This window comes from Salvelinus namaycush, chromosome 8 (genome assembly GCF_016432855.1).
Source record: "Salvelinus namaycush isolate Seneca chromosome 8, SaNama_1.0, whole genome shotgun sequence".
NCBI classification, from domain to species: Eukaryota; Metazoa; Chordata; class Actinopteri; order Salmoniformes; family Salmonidae; genus Salvelinus; species Salvelinus namaycush.
Window position 1 is genome coordinate 11520181 of NC_052314.1, and position 22749 is coordinate 11542929.

The 22749-nt window shown below is 41.0% G+C and overlaps 1 protein-coding gene and 1 pseudogene across 1 annotated transcript; both read right to left on the reverse strand.

The window, feature by feature from the left end:
• Window positions 1-753: 753 nt before the first annotated feature.
• On the reverse strand, window positions 754-2752 carry LOC120051764 (myoblast determination protein 1 homolog 2). Its single transcript, XM_038998653.1, has 3 exons — window positions 2174-2752; window positions 1747-1825; window positions 754-1529 (listed from the first exon to the last, which is right to left on the reverse strand). Exons 1-3 carry the CDS (start codon window positions 2684-2686, stop codon window positions 1291-1293), a joined length of 831 nt encoding a protein of 276 aa, XP_038854581.1. The 5' UTR covers window positions 2687-2752; the 3' UTR covers window positions 754-1290.
• Window positions 2753-4928: 2176 nt separating this feature from the next.
• Window positions 4929-17181, reverse strand: LOC120051812 (annotated as a pseudogene).
• Window positions 17182-22749: the final 5568 nt, after the last annotated feature.

Here is a 22749-nt window from a genome sequence, read left to right on the forward strand (position 1 = left end):
TTTAATTACCTTTGATCTAATTCAGTCTTATTAATCAGTTTAACATATTTAATAAGGATCTCATACTTAGCTTGATGACTTTGGGCATTTTTGCTTACTTTTTGTTCTAAATAAAGACAGCATATTGGATTGTGTAAAAATGCAGAAAATTAGCTTTAGATGCCCAATAAATGGGGGAACCCCCGCCAGGTTCTGTCCCCCCACTTCTAAAACCAAAGTGGTTCCCCTGCCTACTACAGCAAGTCGAATGTGTTAGACATATTATTTTATGGCAACAGTTTCTGTCTTGTTTGTGGGTAATTTGTGGCCTTATCAAACCCATCAGTTAGGAATACAATAAGATGTATTTAATATAGGCTATAGCCTATAACCTTCCCATCATAGTTCATGCTTTGAGACGTTAGATGTGATAGGCCTATGACATGGAGTAATAATCGAAATAATTGACATCCGATAATATGCTATTGTGTCCTGTGTTACGTTTAATTTTGTTATTAAATGTATGTGAACATTAAACTAACAACTCTTGTCCATTGATGGATTTAAATCAAAACTAAACATTACCCTATTTACAATAGGCATACTATTATTATATAATATGCTTAATTAATAGAGTACAATATGCTACAGTGTTTTTGCATTTTGAATTTCAATATTTTCTTTACCCATGTTCCTCAGGTTAAACATGCCAGGTATTAACGACACACATTCACAGTTATCTTGGCAAAATAATAGAATAAATTATGAAACATGTTTTGTATAAATAGTCATAGTCATTTATTTATAATAACATCGAAAGGCTTTCACTCATTTTAAGATGTATAAATATAAAGTTAAACATTTCTCACAACAAACAAACCAAGCGCCTCAGACTACATTAAATACATAAAACACTTTTTTTCGTTTTTTTTTTTTTAAACAAATCACCTCTTATTTACACATATACAAAAATGGTCCTCTATTGTCATAAACAATAAAAATGGCAAGGAAAGAACAAAAGATGACGATGACACACACACACACACAAGTCTAAGAAAGTGGTCAAATATTTCATTTACGATTACACTTAGGCCTACATAAATAAGTCGGAAATTATATCTCATAAAACGTGACCAATGGGAAGCCAATGATTGATCTTCAAGGAATTGAAACCTTTCTATTGGAAGGAATGACCACTTTGCCATCCTGTTCTTCTACTACAGCAACATTCTGCAACTCTGTCCGTTTGCTGTTTTCTTCATTTACAGGAATCGATTCGTTTTCATGAATGTGGCCATACTATCACTGTGTTCATAGCACTTGGTAGATGGAGTCATGGGACGGCTGTGGGCAGTTGGTCTGTGACGGCACGGGTGCCCCCGTTTCGCTCAGGATAGATCCCTCTTGTGGAGAGCACGGGCTACCCTCGGAACCCTCCTGGCCTGATAACACAGTGCACGCTGACGTGTCTGTAGAGATTCTCTCCACGATGTTGGAAAGACAATCCAGGCTGGAGATGACTGCTGCGTTCTTGTTGCTTCTGGCATCAGCTGTAACAGAGGTGAAGGAAACATCAGTCAGAGACAATATAAACTAGTAACATTGTCTACATGTGTGTCAAAAAATGTCTGTCTTGGGTCTTGTGCATTAGGGTACTGAAGGAGAGCTGCTGAATAAAACGTACTTTAAAAACCGTATAAAAACCGTATAATAAAGGTCTAGGCCTAACAAGTCACAATAATATAACACTTTAAAATAATAACTTACCATTTGTAGTCTCGGCGAAATAAGAGCTGTCATAGTTGCTTCGTCTTGCGGACGTGCACGCCGGGCCATTATAATCCATCTGGATAAAACATGAATAAATGCAATCTAAGAATTCGATCAATAAAATAACACATTGTGTGTTCTGACAGCTTTTGGAATGATATTGAATGACATTAATATCTCAAACTATATCCCATCTTTTTTTTAACTTAGTATGTAACATTTTTTTTGTGTTGTACTATTTACCCCTTTTTCTCCACAATTTCGTGGTATCCAATTGGTAGTTCCAAAATAATATAAGAAAATAAAATCGAATGGGCCTACTAAATGTATTTATATAGACCTGCAAATAGGTTTTATTGAATAAAAACGACCGAATTCCAGTGGGGTCATGCCCATACACTGATGTCAAGATGCACCAACTCACCATTCCATCAGAGCAGTTGGACTGTGGACTGGATGCGTCAGAGTCCCCGCTATAGTGTTCCAGCACAGGGTAGTAGTTCTCGCCGTCCTGGCCCCTGAGCAGAGATTGCAGAGACTCGATGTAGCTGATGGCATTTCTCAAGATCTCCACCTTGGGAAGCCTCTGATTGGGGTTGTTCGACGTGCATCTCTTCAGGTTCTCGAAGGCGTCGTTGACCTTGCCCAGCCTCCTCCTCTCCCGCATAGTAGCAGCCTTCCTCCGGTCAGAGTTTGTGGTTTTCCTCTTGCAAGCTTTACATGCCCAGAGGAGGCACCTCCCGGCTTGGTGGTGCCCGCTCGGTGCCCTGATGTGCTCGTCTTCGTTGTAATGGTGGTCGTCTGGCTTGAGGAGTCCCACGTGGACTAACCGGGGGTCCAGGTCCTCGAAGAAATGCATGTCGCTGTTGTTGAAGCACGGGTCGTCATAAAAGTCATCAGCAGAAGTGACAGGGAACGAAATATCCGACAACTCCATCTCACTGTCAAATTCCAAGACCAGCCTTGTAACGATTGTAATCCTGGCTCTGTATTTGTCACAAACGTTAGAGGTTACCAGAAACTTTTGGCAAAAAGTTGAACTGTAAAGGTATCCTTAGAGCAACCAAAAAACGTACAATTTGTATTCGTTTTTAGTGTAGGAATTTGGTTTTCTTTCTCAACCTGTATCCTAGTGCACCCCTTGGGTACCTGTTGCTGATGCTGTGGCTCAAACAAGCTTTTATCCCTGGTGTGAGAGTTAGGGGCGTGCTCTGCATTTCTGACAGCTCCCTGGATTGGCCAATGGTCACGCGGAGTGTGTGCGCAGGGAGGGGTTTACAACTTCATGCTACTTAGTGTACAATTTCTCGTAACTGTCTCTATAATAACATGGAATAGGATTACTTTATTTTTCCAGAAGGAACTTCAGTAACAGCATAATATTCTAGTAATAGGACTACATAGAAGTATAATAATAATACAGCTATGCACCAACACATTAAAATTGAATCTGTAAATTACATTTATGAAAGGGAATTGATTGTAATTCATTGTTCATTAATATTAGAGCTTCTTAAAATATCAGTACGACTGTATTCAAAGGAATAATAAGTATCGAACTCTCTTTTAAATTCATATAGCCCATAACCTGTCTTAATCTTTAATTATGTTATTCACAAGTTTATCTAGTGTCCCTATACAATTTGTTTTCGAAGATGGAAGTTGGCCTAATGATATCACTAATTGTCATCTCGCACACACTAATATTATAATTTATAGCCCTCGAATATATTAATGATCCAATGTGCAGGCTGCTTTATAATTAATCAGGCAGACCTGTTTGTTTTAAATAAAATATACTTTTCTAAATACGAAATGCTCTCATGGCTGTAACCTCTGTTATGATCTGAAGGGATTTTTTATTTGAATATACGGGCCTACTGGAGAAAAATAGGCCACGATAAGCCTGCTACTTGAAAACCTCAATGTATTGGTATTGGTATTTATTAGGATCCCCATTAGCATCTGCAAAAGCCTCATCTACTCTTCCTGGGTTCCACATGAAACATGACATAATACATAGTACAGAACATGAGCAGTCAAGGAGTGAAATACATACATTTAAAACGTCATACATAGCCGACTGTACATATCAGTACATACACACAATATCTAGGTCTGGGTTAGGATCTCTAGATGGCGATAGTGAGTTGATTAAGCTAGTGATGACATCCCATGCAAAACTCCTGCAACAATCCAGAATCCTTCGACAGTCAGGAAATTGAAGTCACTACGAACACTTATATTACATTAAACACTATATGAGCCATATAGAACAAAGAGAGCTTAGAGGTTTTTTTTTCAAAACTTTATTTCAAAAGTAAGACATTGTTGTAACATTGTACTGTATGTGATGAAGAGGGATAGTGAATATTTCAACAGTATATTTAAAGGCAATATGTTTTGTGGACACCAAGTGTATGGATGAGACCATTCCCAAACAATATCCCTTAATCATCAACCCAGAATTTCTAACAAATCAGTGATCTCTTTGTAACATAGTGAATACAGAAATACAGAAATACTTCACATTATAAGCCACTTAACATAGTATAGTGAGGATTGTCAATGCAGGAGTCATCCAGAAAAAACACCAGATATTACAGTATTTGAAGTGCTTTGCCTTCAACTTTGATTGTCGCATTGTTACGTCTCAATTCATCCAAAAGCACATTTAAGACATCAAGGCTCAACTTTGCTTACGGAATACATACATGATACACTGAGGCTGTGCCCTTTTAAATGCCCAGATCAAGTACATAATACATGTATTCTTCATTTTTGGTAGTCTCTAGAACTTAAAATACTGGATTCAAGACCTTCCACCCTCTCTAACATAACCCAACACCCCCATCAATATGTTGAACCAAACATTTACAAAATAGGGCAGATATTCAAGCTTAGGAATTTGGAAGAAGTGCTATAGCTTGGTTCAGTTTACATTCTAGAATGAAGCTAGTTGTAACTAAGCCATCCCCCCTTGTTTGTTCAATTCAGAAATCATTTCCATAGAGGACTTTGGAGTGTCTTCTACAATACATTGGTCTTACTGACTAGCAATAACGCAATATAGGTGCCCAGACAAAAAAAACACAGACATGACAGGAAAGGCTTGTTTTGTGAGTCTAACTCACCAAGTAGGCTTCTTTAATGGAAACACACACTAGTGAGTGAGTGATTCATCCACTGGAGACATTGGTCAACTCCTCCTGCAGCTGGTTGATTAGGTACTCCCCAAAGCCCCCCGAGCGGTCAATGGTGCAGCCCACTCTACGGGCATTGGTCAGGAGGTCTCCCAGCAGTTTGACGCGGGGCACCAGTGGCCCCAGGACGCGGCTCTTGACCACGCTGGCGGAGTGCGGGTCGCTGTGCTCCTTGGACAGCTGGCTGAGCTCCACCATCACAGCCATCTCCTCCTTCCACTGGCCCAGCATCAGCTCGAGGGCTGGGATCACTGCACACACCTCCTCACAGCCTGGTCTCTGGGGGAGAATGACAGCACACACACATACAGAGACGGCCATTAGAATGCACTGACTAAGTCGCTCTGCTAAATCAGGGTTTCCCCAAAGTCGGTCTTGGGGCCCCACCGGGTGCACGTTGTGTTTTTTGCCCAAGCACTACACAGCCGATTCAAATAATTAAAGCTTGATGATGAGTTGATTATTTGAATCAGCTGTGTAGTGTTAGGGGCAAACACCAAAACGTGCACCCAGGGGGGGCCCCAGGACCGACTTGTGCTAATAACCAAAATGTAGATGTTAGAACAGAAAAGCTCGCTTAATTGTCCCCCATACTGAAGGATAACTATATATTTTTACTTTATTCATTATTACACTACTTTAGTTTCTTAAAATCTGAAAACACTTGAATATATCTCTCCTACTTTAACTATGATCTTTATGAAAATGAATCCATCCATACTGTTTTATAAACAAAACAACGAAAAGCCTTTCAGACAACTTCTTTCCAAACTTCAACCAAAGTTGAAGAATTGGTTGCAGAATTGAATACAAATCGTAATAATATCAGAACTGATGAATAGACTTATTCAGGACACATCATTTGCCCTCACAGATCAATGGATAACAAGGTGTCCCAAATTGCTGATGATGGACCCCTTAGCGGTCCCACTTGGGATCGATTTGACATGACTCGTAAAACTGGAGGAGGCAGAAAGAGGACACGGCACTAAAGTGTCAACGCCACCCCGTACATCTGGAAACACAATTAATGCCTCGTCCTTCCGCCTGCACATTCATCTCCCCAATTTTCCGGAACTCAGGGGAAATGTACACCCTGACAGGCAATAGGCCTGAGCCCCAGGAAAATCTCCAGGGTTAGGGTTTAACCCCACACCCCTCTTGGCCTCAGACGTCCCTATTCTGTCCACTTACAACCCTTTATCCTTAGCACTAAGCATAGATTTCCACACAACCATTTAATGCAAAAGAATTACCTGACGCATAAAAAAAAGTCACGACAGGGCTTATGGAAACAGCAAATGTTGGTACAATTTTTTAATTATGCGAGAAATGGCGGTGGAAATGGCTTTATGCGCAAATATCGATATAATAAAGTAAATTTGGAGTCACATGATATGGGCCTACCACCACAACGTGGAAAAGCATGAGACGTTTATAGCCAGATTAAATAAATTATGATGAACTTCACATGGTGTGTAAATGCACTGTGATCATGCACATTTCCAATAGTCCAAATATTGAGGGTAAGCTATTATTTGAATGCTGGTGACCGGTGCTTGGCTGCCAATTATCAAATAAAATGATCTTGCCCTTATTCATATCTCATCATATAACTAACCCCCTGTCCACTATCAGTGAGGGATATCTTGTCTTGAGAGCATGTGTCAAAACCAGATTGTGCAAGTTTGCTATTCATCACAACAGTTTGTTGTGAAACCCATCGGTAAAGTTGAAATTGAGATGACCATCGAACTTATGTTTTTTATTCCGTACATGGGAACTTAACCCCAAAGGTAATTTATGTGCACTACTTCATCACGCACAGCCTTTTATCTGCCACAAGTCAGTTTGATGGAAACTCACATCTGGTGGGAAAATGCGCTTATTGTTTTTATGCAGATTTGAGAATATCCGCATGAAAATCTGTGGCCAATGGAATGGAAACCGAGCTGGTGTGCCAATTTATTTTGCCAGAAGGAAGACAGCATGCATGCATGACCCATGCCCTACTGCACTGCCTAAAGTTAGGAGGAACCCATCCCCTCTCCCCAGCAGTGGGCACACAGAATTAGAATGAGTAGAACAGGCATCCCCATTCAGGTCAACTATGCCATAATGGGTGGACTGGTGGTTCATTATATTTCTATGAGCGGGCAGCTCTACACTGTAAAACTTTTCCCTATAAATTGACAGCAATATACTAGCACCACAGTTGCCAGTTTAATACTGTAATTTTGCTTCACAGCAGTGATGCTGTAATATCGTTTACAGTACCATTTTTTTTACTGTAAAAATTATTACAGCATTCTTGCTGTAAATTTACAGCAAGGATGCTGTAATACAGTATGTCACATATTACAGCATCCATGTGGTAAATTTACAGCAGGGATGCTGTAATATGTTTTAGAGTAAGGAAAAATCATACTGTAAACTAAGTTACAGCATCACTGCTGTAAAGCAAAATTACAGTATTAAACTGGCAACTGTGGTGCCAGTATAATGCTGTAAATTTACAGGGAAATACCTACAGTAATATACAATTATTTTACAGTACTAAGCAGCATTGCAGGTTGTCTTTTGAAGACAGCTCCCTGAAATGTAATATTGTAAGAAAAACAATGTTTACAAATATATATATTTATTCAAATTCAAAACATGAATTTCACTTTAACCACAAAGAACAACATTTGAAAAGAGCAACATTACAACTCCAGATAGTAGGGGAGAGAAAGACAGAGATACAGTGATAAGAACATTGACAAATACTGGCCAATAATGTACTTCATCATATACAAACCAAGACATCAGAATAGGTCATTCTTGAAAATACAGGATTACTGTTTTTCGGAAAACAGTTGAACAGGGAGACATTTTTACAAAAAACTATAACAAGAACTGCTTGCCTGCCTATCTTTGAGAGAGAAATGAGAGAGAGAGATCGAGAGAGACAGGGGCTGAGAGAAGGATGGATAGAGAGGAGCGAGCAGGGCTAGACTGGAGCCAGAGAAACACGCTACTGCAAGCCAACACAGGCTCCAGGATGGCGCAAGCAGATCATTTGCTGACCCAAGCCGCACGGAAGGATTTCTGAGAGAATGAGAGATGCAAACAAATCTCGAATAAATCTCGGTGGCGTGCAGATTATCACCCCAATCTTTGAAACTCTGATCTTCCTTAGCTCTGATACGTCAACTAGAACAAACATAGAAATAGAAAGAATAGAAAGAGAGAGATTGCTATTACTATCACTACTACTATTACTATCACTACTACTACTACTATCATCACTACTACTACTACTACTATCACTACTACTACTACTATCACTACTACTACTACTCGCTGGGTAAAAAGGCAGATGACAACTGAAAAATAAAGTTTGTGTTCATCAGGTGTGTGTTTGTGTACATACATGTTGGAGTTTTTCCACTCAAACTCCTTCAGGTCTGCGAGAAAGTGTGTAACATGTGTCAATAGGCAATGGCTTCCTCTGAACGACCTTTCCGGTCTTGCGGGCCACTCCTGCTTTCGCTGTGCATTTGGTTCCTTCAGCGTTTATTCGAACCAGGAACCTGCACAACCCAACATAAACTATATTAAATCAGTTGAGGCATTGAATTAATAACAATTTGAAATATCATTGCAATGTAACTAACAAATGCTAAATGTAAGTGTTGGATCAATGACTGTTCAATGCTTACCTCTGTATTAGCTCCAAGGTTGCAGAGGCCGGCTCCTGGTGTTCTATGTTAAAAACATAGAAAATGCTGAAGAGCACAGAGAGGGCAGCAGCAAAGTTGGACTCACTGTCCAAAACACAGACCACTCTTCCCTCGATCGACACCATCCATTTTGGAGGAACCCAATAGAGTATTTCCTGAAATCACAAAAGGGTGTTAGTGTATACTTACTAGACATCTCCAGATAGCTACCAGAATAATATATATATATATATATATTCAACCTTAAATCACATAAATGTATTACCAAGCATGATCAGCCTTCGTGTGTCTGGCAAAGAAATATGCGCCTCGACATCAACCCGAGTTGCAGGGACCTAAAAATCACAAAACATACATATAAAAAATATTAAAATCATGTGTAATAGTACAGTATAAACACCATTAACCAGATAAACTTTCTAGGTCTAAAAACAGTATTCCTTACATCTGCCAAGAGGAGCAGAGATTCGTCCTTCTCTTTGAAGTGGGTCATCAACAAAAGAATGTAACCGTCGATTTCATTCAGCAGGCACAGGTTGTCTCAACTTGGTCCCTTGGCTTTTAAAAAAGTTGACAATTCTCTTACCCTTGTTCAGGAGAGCTCGAGTCAGGCAACTGTCAATCACGATGCCATTGAGGGTATTGACGTGGTCGCAGAGCCATAACTTGGTGAAAAAGGAAAGGCCACTGTTCCTGAGGCCACTGATGTTTGGAGGAGGACAAGTGTCCTATCCATTCTTCATTTTCTTTTCTTTTTTAAATAAGAAAAAAAACTATTAGGCTATGCTCCATACCAGCACAAGAGGACAAAAACAATTTACAGAAACATTTGTATATTTTTGTACTTTATATGTATTTTTGTCATTTCCGTCCCTTTTATTGCATATGCTTCGCTCTCAGCATAAACCATTTATTTTGAGGGCAAACAAACTAACTATTTACAGAACCTTTTTAACCTTTTGTGTTTACACTCTTAGAACAAGAGGTTTCCGAAAGGGTTCTTTGGCTGTCCGCATAGGAGAACCCTTTGAAGATCCCTTTTTGATTCCAGGTACATGTATAACCCTTTTTTGGTTCCAGGTAGAACCCCTTTGGGTACCATGTAGAACCATCTGTGGAAAGGGTTCTACATGGAACCAAAAGGGTTATACATGAACCTGGAATCAAAAAGGGATCTTCAAAGGGTTCTCCTATGGAGACAGCCAAATAACCATTATAGGTTCTAGATAGCACCTTTTTTCATAACAATTACATAAATGTTACATTTATCAAATCAAGAGCTCACCTCTTTGGTTGAAGAACTGAAGGAATTCGCGGCACTATATTGGCGTCAAATGATAATTTATATCCTCCGGCTGAACATATTCAAGGTCATTAATTTTCTCAATTAACATGCTCCAACAAAGAGATCACCATCTCGGTCAATTGGTGTTTAATTGCATCTTGAAGACCCTCCATGCCTACACTGGTTTAAGGAGAAGACAGAGTGATGCAGGGAAACAGAGAAACCTGACACTTTACAAACTGGTAGTGGGTAATAATTACTCAGACTATCTTCATTAACACACACATACAGTTGAAGTCGGAAGTTTACATACACCTTAACCAAATACATTTATACTCAGTTTTTCACAATTCCTGACATTTAATTCAAGTAAAAATTCCCTGTCTTAGGTCAGTTAGGATCACCACTTTATTTTAAGAATGTGAAACGTCAGAATAATAGAGAGAATAATTTATTTCAGCTTTAATTTCTTTCATCACATTCCCAGTGGGTCAGAAGTTTACATACACTCAATTAGTATTTTGTAGCATTGCCTTTAAATAGTTTAACTTGGGTCAAACGTTTTGTGCAGCCTTCCACAAGCTTCCCACAATAAGTTGGGTGAATTTTGGCCCATTCCTCCTGACAGAGCTGGTGTAACTGAGTCAGGTTTGTAGGCCTCCTTGCTGGCACACACTTTTACAGTTATGCCCACACATTTTCTATAGGATTGAGGTCAGGGCCTTGTGATGGCCACTCCAATACCTTGACTTTGTTGTCCTTGAGCCATTTTGCCACAACTTTGGAAGTATGCTTGGGGTCACTGTCCATTTGGAAGACCCATGTGTGACCAAGCTTTAGCTTCCTGACTGATGTCTTGAGATGTTGCTTCAATATATCCACATAATAGATTGCATCATGAGGAAGGGAAATTGTGAAGTGCCAATGTCCCTCCTGCAGCAAAACACCCCCAAAACATGATGCTGCCACCCCCGTGCTTCATGGTTGGGATGGTGTTCTTTGGCTTGCAAGCATCCCCCTTTTTCCTCCAAACATAACGATGGTCATTATGACAAAACAGTTATATTTTTGTTTCATCAGACCAGAGGACATTTCTACAAAAAGTACAATCTTTGTCCCCATGTGCAGTTGCAAACCATAGTCTGCCTTTTTTATGGCGGTTTTGGAGCAGTGACTTCTTCCTTGCTGAGCGGCCTTTCAGGTTGTGTCGATATAGGACTCGTTTTACTGTGGATATAGATACTTTTGTACCCGTTTCCGCCAGCATCTTCACAAGGTCCTTTGCTGTTCTGGGATTGATTTGCACTTTTCGCACCAAAGTATGTTCATCTCTAGGAGACAGAATGCGTCTCCTTCCTGAGCGGTATGACGGCTACGTGGTCCCATGGTGTTTATACTTGCGTACTATTGTTTGTACAGATGAACGCGGTACCTTCAGGCATTTGGAAATTTCTCCCAAGGATGAACCAGACTTGTGGAGGTCTACAATTTTTTTTCTGAGGTCTTGGCTGATTTCTTTTGATTTGCCCATGATGCCAAGCAAAGAGGCACTGAGTTTGAAGGCAGGCCCTGAAATACATCCACAGGTACTCCTCCAATTGACTCAAATGATGTCAATTAGCCTATCAGAAGCTTCTAAAGCACTAACATAATTTTCTGGAATTTTCCAAGCGTTTTAAAGGCACAGTCAACTTAGTGTATGTAAACTTCTGACCCACTGGAATTGTAATACAGTGAATTATAAGTGAAATAATCTGTCTGTAAACAATTGTTGGAAAAATGACTTGTGTCATGCACAAAGTAGATGCCCTAACCGACTTGCCAAAACTATAGTTTGTTAACAAGAAATTTGTGGAGTGGTTGAAAAAACAGTTAATGACTCCAACCTAAATTTATGTAAACTTCTGACTTCGACTGTGATTAATCAGAGAATCTTGTATAAAATTAACCCTGAGCTCGACCAGTGACAGACTGATACACCCCAACAATTAAATGGACCTGTGATTCTGTGACCAGAATCAGTGAGATCTTTCCAAATGTGTATCTGTCATCATTTTCTCCCATTACAACAAGGCCTTTAGTGTATATTTTTGCTTTGTATACAATTTTAGACCTCTGCAGTGCTTTGCTTTGTGAACCCTTTTGACTGTCCAGCTCCCTGAATGGCGTTGTTATATAATTGCTCCTCAAATTAATTAATGACACCAACAACTTCAATGCTATGTGGAAACAATTGGCCGCTGCATAAGTAATATTGGAGTGGCTCTCAGACAAGTTTTCTGGCACACACCTTGAAGTAGGAGTGCTTGCTCTCAAACCTCAGTGTCCACAAACGAATGAGTCGCCCAAATTGCAGGATGAGGTCAGGGTAGTGGAACAAGTAGTGATGCTTCGGTGCAAGACCCCACAAGCAAAACTGTAGTTCACAACATTTCTACGTTTTTTTTGCATGAGTAATGAATGCTTTAATATTTAGGAAACAGAAATTGCAGGATTTACACCTATACATTCCCAATAAAGCTACTTCCAGCTACGAGCCATCCTGCAATATGAAAATTACACTACCCCCCAGCCACCAAATGGCATTCACACACCAAGAGCTATCAAGCTATATGTTACTATGCAACTCATGCCAACCACACAATCTAAACAAAATAATTATACACTACAAGGCTAAATAAAATATCAGTCTGTGCCTGATGTTTCAGATATCATTAATTTAACGTTGCCTAATTAATGGTTGGATAGGATCACTTCTGAAAGATTAGCAAAAGCACAAGGAAAATTCAACTCAAGCGGAAAAAGCCACAACCATCGTCCTGAATAATGCTAGCAAGCTAACCACACAATCTGAAGAAAACGAAAATAAAAGAAAACTTTAATATCCTGCAGGGTAAAATATCAGTCTGTGCCTGTTGTTGCTGAATTTATGAATATAATGGACTAATAAGGATAACAAAAGCATAGGGGGAATATTCCACTACACTTTTGCTAAATCACATGCACCCCGAGACTGAATAGAGCTAACATTAACCAGAGATATTTAGAGAAAGGTGTCCAATGGAGTTCGCCATCTCAGAGCTATAGCTAACGTTAGCAAGCACCATTCCCCTTTCATCTGAGAGCTTTCATTCCTCTCATTCCAACTGCAGAATCACCCAAAGAGTATACATCCCAAGGCAAAATGTCAGTCCGTGCCTGTTGACAAACTAAAGGTGTATTCGACATAGCTAAACTCTCGCTCCCTCCCTAGACGAACTGTATTTCTGTCTGGTGAAGCCTATGACCACTTCGCCACTAATAATACCATAGCGTTAGCACCATGTCATGCACCCACGGGTTAAGCAGCCTATCCAAAGAAACACACATATGGATTTCTGCACGTTGTTAACACTAAAATGATTTGCTCTATAGCTACAATATCACTGATTATTTTACCAGCAAGAAAGATCAACGCAACAGACCGACATGTCAACTTGGCTATATTGTTAGCTGACACAATCCAAACAAGTTAACGTTAACGAGATAGTTAGTAGCTTAGTTAAGAAAACCTGCAGGTATATAGAACAGTCATGGCCAAAAGTTTTGAGAATGACACAAATATTAATTTCCACAAAGTTTGCTGCTTCAGTGTCTTTAGATATTATTGTCAATTGTTACTATGGAATACTGAAGTATAATTACAAGCATTTCATAAGTGTCAAAGGCTTTTAATGACAATTACATGAAGTTGATGCAAAGAGTCAATATTTGCAGTGTTGACCCTTCTTTTTCAAGACCTCTGCAATCTGCCCTGGCACGCTGTCAATTAACTTCTGGGCCACATCCTGACTGATGGCAGCCCATTCCTGCATAATCAATGCTTGTCAGAATTTGTGGGTTTTTCTTTGTCCACCCGCCTCTTGAGGATTGACCACAAGTTCTCAATGGGATTAAGGTCTGGGGAGTTTCCTGGCCATCGACCCAAAATATCGATGTTTTGTTTCCCGAGCCACTTAGTTATCACTTTTGCCTTATGGCAAGGTGCTCCATCATGCTGGAAAAGGCATTGTTCGTCACCAAACTGTTCCTGGATGGTTGGGAGAAGTTGCTCTCGGAGGATGTGTTGGTACCATTCTTTATTCATGGATGTGTTCTTAGGCAAAATTGTGAGTGAGTCCACTCCCTTGGCTGAGAAGCAACCCCACACATGAATGCTCAGGATGCTTTACTGTTGGCATGACACAGGACTGATGGTAGCGCTCACCTTGTCTTCTCCGGACATGCTTTTTTCCGGATGCCCCAAACAATTGGAAAGGGGATTCATCAGAGAAAATGACTTTACCCCAGTCCTCAGCAGTCCAATCCCTGTACCTTTTGCAGAATATCAGTCTGTCCCTGATGTTTTTCCTGGAGAGAAGTGGCTTCTTTGCTGCCCTTCTTGACACCAGACCATCCTCCAAAAGTCTTCACCTCACTGTGCGTGCAGATGCACTCACACCTGCCTGCGCAAGCTCTGTACTGGTGGTGCCCCGATCCCACAGCTGAATCAACTTTAGGAGACGGTCCTGGCGCTTGCTGGACTTTCTTGGGCGCCCTGAAGCCTTCTTCACAACAATTGAACCGCTCTCCTTGAAGTTCTTGATGATCCGATAAATGGTTGATTTAGGTGCAAACTTACTGGCAGCAATATCCTTGCCTATGAAGCCCTTTTTGTGCAATGCAATGACGGCAATTGTTTCCTTGCAGGTAACCATGGTTGACAGAGGAAGAACAATGATTCCAAGCACCACCCTCCTTTTGAAGCTTCCAGTCTGTTATTCAAACTCAATCAGCATGACAGTGATCTCCAGCTTTGTCCTCGTCAACTCACACCTGTGTTAACGAGAGAATCACTGACATGATGTCAGCTGGTCCTTTTGTTGCAGGGCTGAAATGCAGTGGAAATGTTTTTGGGGGATTCAGTTCATTTGCATGGCAAAGAGGGACTTTGCAATTAATCTGATCACTCTTCATAACATTCTGGAGTATATGCAAATTGCCATCATACAAACTGAGGCAGCTGTAACGGCTTTCGTTGGTGGAAGGAGAGGACCAAAATGCAGCGTGGTACGTATCCATAATATCTTTTAATTGAGAATGAATACAAAATACAAAAAAAGAATACAAAAAAAGAACAAGAGAATAAATGAAAACTGACAGTCCCGTATGGTGCAAACACTGAAACGGAAAATAACTACCCACAACCCATAGTGGGAAAACAGGCTACCTAAGTATGATTCTCAATCAGAGACAACAATCCACACCTGCCTCTGATTGAGAACCATACTAGGCCAAACACATAGAAATATAACGTACAGAACAAAACAGAAAAACAACAGAATGCCCACCCCAACTCACGCCCTGACCAAACTAAAATAAAGACATAAAAAAGGAACTAAGGTCAGAACGTGACAGCAGCAGACTTTGACAAATATTAATTTTCACATTCTCAAAACTTTTGGCTGTATATGGAATTAGTACATACCTAGCAGCTGCTCAAAAATATTTAGGCGACTTTTCCACGAAAATACAAAATAAAATAGCTCAAGTAGAACAGAAAGCTCATTTTCTCATGAGTCTTCCCTTACAGACCGTTTGGCGCGGAGCATCGCATTAGTGGAAATCAAGTCTGTTCTCAGGGCAGGCCTGGTTGTAGATAGGTTCGAGTCGCGTCCAGGACATTGTTAGCATTTTAGCTTTCCTAACCTTCACCTAATTATCATAACATGCTGCGTTAATTCTCGTAACCTGCTAAGAAAAGTAACTTATGCTAGTCAAAACCGGCAGACCTGCCCTGAGAACAGTCTTGGTTTCAAATATGAGATACAGCTCTCTTTCTCTCACACACACCACAGACAGTTTGGCACTGCCAACTACAGCAGTGTTCAGGTACTACTGTAAAGAAATACAGTAAGTTAGAGTAATTTTTACAGGAGGCTTACAATTAATAACAGTATTTTCAGCATTTTACCCATAATGTAATACAATCTACAGCATTAATGCTGTAAAACACATTTAAGGTATTTTACTGTGCATTCTACAGTGTATTACTGTTGAAATTACAGAAAAGTCTTACAGTGTACCTGTATGTCTTTATTACAGTACTGTCCCCCTCTGTCTGACAGGTAGTCCAGCATGGCCTCAGCCTGCGCCTGTTCCTGCTCAGAGTGCTCATGGAAGAACTCTGCCACTCTTGGCAAGGCAATGTCATCCTACTCAAACATCTTGGCCTGGAAGAGTGAATCATAGAGTAACTCCAGTGAGAATGATCCATTTACAAGTGGGTTATTGACATATATTGCTGTATTGGATGGCATACAGTTTAATTCATATTGTGACTAACTTTAAGCTACTTGGTACATTTCATCAACTCAAAGGCCTGTGCAAATATGACTAAGTATGGAAATGGAAATAAATGATAAGATGAAGGCTTGTAAGATTCATTGCTTGTACACATTAGTTATGCAATGTTGTGGATTGACAGTCACGATGAGCTCTAAATTAAGCAAAAAGGCACGCATTCAGGGCTCGAACCACTCAGTTTATAATTAAGCAATAAGGCCCGAGGAGATGTGGTATATGGCCAATATACCACGGCTAAAGGCTGTTCTCAGGCACGACGCAACGCTAAGTGGTAGTTCTTAGGCACGGCGCAACACGAAGTGGTATGTTGGCCATATATCACAAACCCCCGAGGTGCCTTACTGCTATTATAAACTGGTTACCAACATAATTAGAGCAGTAAAAATAAATGTTTTGTCATACCTGTGGTATGCTGTCAGCCAATCAGCATTCAGGGCTCGAACCACCTAACATAGTTCATAATGTAGACCACACATGCTCGTGCCTTATTGCTTAAATATATGACAGAGGGTTGAAAACCTTTCAGTGATTCAGGCCATAAATTATTTTATAAAAAATGCATGCAATTTCAAATAGTATTTATAAACATCCAATTTTCCCATAGAACATTTTGTAAACAAGTAACTTGCACTTATAGCCTTTTGCTGGATGGTTAGGTCGCCCTTACCAGTGCATCAAGTCTGTAAGCAACCTCCATAAGCATTGTAGATACTCCGCACAAACTCTCCTCAACGACCGCCGGGAGGTTCTGCTTCACCCTGCTCCCGACAAATGGTCGGTGAATTTTACAGATAGGCAGGTTGGTCTTTAATCTCTTGACACTTGGTTCAGCCATGTTTAAAAATTCCCGAAGGTGGTTAGATTGTAACAACCGTTATTGCACAACTGATGAAGTCTAAAGTAGGCTAGTTCACAACTGACCTCGATTGAACGACACTATCTCCTTCCCATACCTTCACATAAACTTGTGATAATATTTATCCTTTAATACTGTAACGATCGTCGTTGGGAGAAAGAGAGGAGGACCAAGGTGCAGCGTGGTAAGTATTCATTATGCCTTTTAATGAAAACGAATACTCGAACAAAACTAATGATAAACGAGAATGAAATGAAACAGTCCTGTCTGGTGACAAAGACAGAAAATAAACACCCACGAAACACAGGTGGAAAAGGCTACCTAAGTATGATTCTCAATCGGAGACAACTAACGACACCTGCCTCTGATTGAGAATCATACCAGGCCAAACGCAAAAACCAACATAGAAAAACGAACATAGATAACCCACCCAACTCACGCCCTGACCATACAAAAACAACGAAATAACAAAAGAACTAAGGTCAGAACGTGACAAATACTAAATGAATATCCTAATATAAACAACTACATACACTATACGTGTTGTTTGCAGTCTTTGGTTGCGAGAGTGTAGGATAATTTAGAAATTGAGAAATCGTTTCCAGTTCAGATCCTAAATGAGAGTGAAGTGCGACGTCAATTACAAATAGTAAAATTAAACAACGATTAGTGAAAATTGTGTAATTAAAAAGTGAGCATGAACAGTGGCTAATGCATGCGAATTATGCTGGGATGGGATGTTGCGCGTCAAGGGGATGTTGCACGTAAGTTTGGTTAGTCAAAATAAAATAAAATAGAATCACTTTATTTTTGAAAGCAGGGTATTTGCTTGAATAAGCACAGTTCTTGTATATTTTAAGTGCTGAATATAACATCTGCTTCCAACTCCCACTCTCAAACACGTAGATCCCCTGAACGCAGCTCACTTTCCAGCCCAAACTCTCAAACACATAGATCCCCTGAACGCAGCTCACGCTCCAGATCCCAATCACCTGAATTCTGATCACCTGTTCACACACCTGTATGTCATTATCACACACTATTTAGTTAAGTTTTTGCACCCTATCATTGTGATGTATTGTTTGTTTTGTGACACACTGCCATTCGGAGCTCTGGGTTTCCCCCTAATTTGCACCTCCCGTGTATGATCGTTTTTGCCTGCCTCACTAACGACGCCTTTTGCCTGTACTTTAGCCTATCGGATTTTCTGTTATCAATTTATTACCTGATCTCTCGGATGAAGTTTACTAGCCTTTTCCCTGCCTGTACTGTTGGCTTTTTGGACCCTCTGTGTATGACCTGCCTGCCCCTGGACCCAGCTATCTGCCTCCTCCTTTGGCCCAATACAATAAACACCTGCTGCGCCCTGCGCTTGAATCCAGCTCTCTGTCTCCCATCGTGTTCATTACACTGTATTGTTCCTGGCTTTTAGAACAATGGCATAAGCATCCCATAATCAGCCAGACATGTCAGGAACACTTTTAGACCAACAGGGCAGAATTGGACTTCCGCATAGGTCAGTGGTCCCTACCCCCTGGACACTGGCCAAATTGTAATTTTATCACCATTCTGAACAGGATGCTATCATGTGAACTCAGGAAAACATTTTTTTTCCCTTTTTCAGGACCCTGTCTTTCAAAGATAATTTGTAAAAATCCAAATAACTTCACAGATCTTCATTGTAAAGGGTTTATACACTGTTTCCATGCTTGTTCAATGAATCCATAAACAATTAATGAACATGCACCTGTGGAATGATCGTTAAGACACTAACAGCTTACAGACAGTAGGCAATTAAGGTCACAGTTATGAAAACTTAGGACACTAAAGAGGTATTTCTACTGACTCTGAAAAACACCGAAAGAAAGATGCCCAGGGTCCCAGCTCATCTGCCTGAACGTGCCTAACATGCTGACCAGACCGGACACGTCGCGTGCGCGAGCCTCGCAAAATAAATTTAGAAATCCATGTTATTCAATTATTGCACCCACACTGCTCGGGCGCGCCAACGAGCATCTGCGACGCCAAGGGCTAAAATAGAACTCATTCCTATTTCTGACGCAGATCGCGCTGCAAGACCTGCCTCTCCCATCTCCTTATTGGTTTATAGAAGCAGGTACCCATGTGCCATCTCCTTATTGGTTATACCCACGTGGGTGATTGAAAGACTAACTGTTTTGCCGGTAGTTGTGATAATACAATGAAAGTTTAGATGCGATCACCATATAAGTTAATCGATGAAAAATCCTGGAAGGAGGAGAGATGACTAGAAACGATTCGGTTGGCCGTTTTATGTGTGGACTAATTGTCGGAGTAGAGGTCCTTGTGCATTTCAGGTAAAATAACAACTCAATGTTTATATCCCAGGACAAATTAGCTAGCAACAGCAAGCTAGCTAAATAGGACAAATTAACGTTAGCTAGCAAGTGCAAGCTAACTAGCTAAATTGCCATACATGTTTAATGCTTTTCGACCTGTACCCAAATTAATGTCATTGGTTCAGAGTTTGTTTTGATATTTTAACCTGCGTGTCGTGATCGCGTTTGGTGTGGGGGGGCAAAATCAATTTATGCACGATAGCGCATGATGGCGCACGCGCGCCACCGGTTTGTGTTCCGTGTTAGGCATACTGCAAGGAGTTATGTGGAAGGCAGATGTGGCCAGGGCAATAAATTGCAATGTCCATACTGTGAGACGCCTAAGACAAAGCTACAGGGAGACAGGACGGACAGCTGATCGTCCTCGCAGTGGCAGACCACATGTAACAACACCTGCACAGGATCGGTACATCCGAACATCACACCAGCGGGACAGGTACTGCCCGAGTTACACCAGGAACGCACAATCCCTCCATCAGTGCTCAGACTGTCTGCAATAGGCTGAGAGAGGCTGGACTGAGTGCTTGTAGGCCTGTTGTAAGGCAGGTCCTCACCAGACATCATTGGCAACAACGTCACCTATGGGCACAAACCCACTGTTGCTGGACCATACAGGACTGGCAAAAAGTGCTCTTCACTGACGAGTGTGGAGGGTGGTGTGTCACAGCATCATCGGACTGAGCTTGTTGTCATTGCAGGCAATCTCAACGCTGTGCGTTACAGGGAAGACATCCTCCTCCCTCATGTGGTACCCTTCCTGCAGGCTCATCCTGACATGACCCTCCAGCATGACAATACCACCAGCCATACTGCTCGTTCTGTGCGTGATTTCCTGCAAGACAGGAATGTCAGTGTTCTGCCATGGCCAGCAAAGAGCCCGGATCTCAATCCCATTGAGCACATCTGGGACCTGTTTGATCGGAAGGTGAGGGCTAGGGCCATTCCCCCCAGAAATGTCTGGGAACTTGCAGGTGCCTTAGTGGAAGAGTGGGGTAACCTCTCACAGCAAGAACTGGCAAATCTGGTGCAGTCCATGAGGAGGAGATGCACTGCAGTACTTTATGCAGCTGGTGGCCACACCAGATACTGACTGTTATTTTTGATTTTGACCCCCCCTTTGTTCAGGGACACATTATTCAATCTCTGTTAGTCACATGTCTGTGGAACTTGTTCAGTTTATGTCTCAGTTATTGAATCTTGTTATGTTCATACAAATATTTACACATGTTAAGTTTGCTGAAAATAAACGCAGTTGACAGTGAGAGGACATTTCTTATTTTGCTGAGTTTATGTTGATCCACAAGTAGTGTCAGTGACTGCATTCGTATCTTCTGGTGTTAGAGACTATTTTCTATCTTGGACCTCCCCTGCCCCGCCCCACTCCTCTCTAACACCCCTCACTCTCCTCTCCTTCGATCTTCTCTCCCTTTCTCAATTTCAATTTAAGGGTCTTTATTAGCATGGGAAACATATGTTTACATTTCCAAACCAAGTGAAATAGATAATAAGCAAAAGTGAAATAAACAATATATTTTTTTACAGTAAACATAACACCCACAAACGTTCCAAAGAATAAAGTCATGTCAAATGTCATATTATGTTTAAATAGTTTAAGTACAAAAGGGAAAATAAATAAACATAAATATGGGTTGTATTTACAATGGTGTTTGTTCTTCACTGGTTGCTCTTGTGGCAATAGGTCACAAATCCTGCTGCTGTGATAGCACACTGTGCAATAGTTTTGGGAGTTGATCAAAATTGGGTTTATTTTCTGATTATTTGTGGGTCTGTGTAATCTCACTGAAATATTTGTCTATAATATGGTTATACATTTGTCAGGTTAGGAAGTGCAGCTCACTTTCCACCTCATTTTGTGGGCAGTGTGCACATAGCCTGTCTTCTCTTGAGAGCCAGGTCTGCCTACTGCGGCCTTTCTCAATAGCAAGGCTATGCTAACTGAGACTGTACATAGTCAAAGCTTTCCTTAATATTGGGTCAGTCACAGTGTTCAGGTATTCAAGCTTAGTGGTTAGAGCATTGGACTAGTAACCGAAAGGTTGCAAGTTCAAATCCCTGAGCTGACAAGGTACAAATCTGTCATTCTGCCCCTGAACAGACAGTTAACCCACTGTTCCTAGGCTGTCATTGTAAAATAAGAATTTGTTCTTAACTGACTTGCCTAGTTAAATAAAGAAAAAAGAAAAATAATTATGCCTCTGTGTACTCTCTGTTTAGGGCCAAATAGCATTATAATTTGCTGTTTTTTTTGTTAATTCTTTCAATGTGTCAAGTAATTAGGGCTCATAATTGGCACAGCGGTCTAAGGCACTGCATCTCAGTGCAAGAGGCGTCACTACAGTCCATGGTTTGAATCCAGGCTGTATCACATCTGGCTGTGATTCGGAGTCCAATAGGGTGGTGCACAGTTGGTCCAGTGTCGCCGGGGTAGGCCGTCATTGATAAATAATAATTTGTTCTTAACTGACTTGTCTAGTTAAATTAAAGTGTATCTTTTTGTTTTCTCATGATTTGGTTGGGTCTAATTGTGTTGCTATCCTGGTGCTCTGTGGGGTCTTGTTTGTGTTTGTGAACAAAGCCCCAGGACCAGCTTGCTTAGGGGACTCTTCTCCAGGTTCATCTCTCTGTAGGTGATGGCTTTGTTATGGCATATTTGGGAATCGTTTCCTTTTAGGCGGTTTAAGAATTTTACTGCTCTTTTCTGGATTTTGATAATTAGTGGATATCGGCCTAATTCTGTTCTGCATGCATTATTTTGTGTTTTACGTTGTACAAGGAGGATGTACACAGAGGATGTACACGGAGGATGTAAACAGAAGTTGTACACGGAGGATGTACCCTTTCTTTCTTCTCCTCTCTGACTACCCCTTCTCTCCCCTCCCCCTCTTCTCCTTCCCCTCCCCCCTCTTCTCCTCCCCCCTCTCGTGTTTCAGCAGGGCCCCGTGCCACCGCTGCCTCTCGGGGCCAGATGAGTGACACGTGGGGCTGGCCGCTCCTCAGGGGCCTGCTCGGCCAGTAGGGAAGAAAGAAATGGCACTATGGAATTAGATCTTCTTTTGTTTGCTCAAACAGTTGGTCGGTTGTCAAGGAGGGCGGTCACGTGTGTTAGCGAGCAGAGGATCACAGGTTCGAGCCCGATATGGATACAGGG

Coding starts and splice junctions, on each gene's coding strand:
- LOC120051764 (XM_038998653.1), bottom strand. CDS start 2,686: ATGGAGTTGTCGGATATTTCGTTCCCTGTCACTTCTGCTGATGACTTT. Junction 1,826..2,173: donor CCAACTGCTCTGATGGAATG/GTGAGTTGGTGC, acceptor TGTTTTATCCAG/ATGGATTATAATGGCCCGGC. Junction 1,530..1,746: donor TTTCGCCGAGACTACAAATG/GTAAGTTATTAT, acceptor CCTCTGTTACAG/CTGATGCCAGAAGCAACAAG.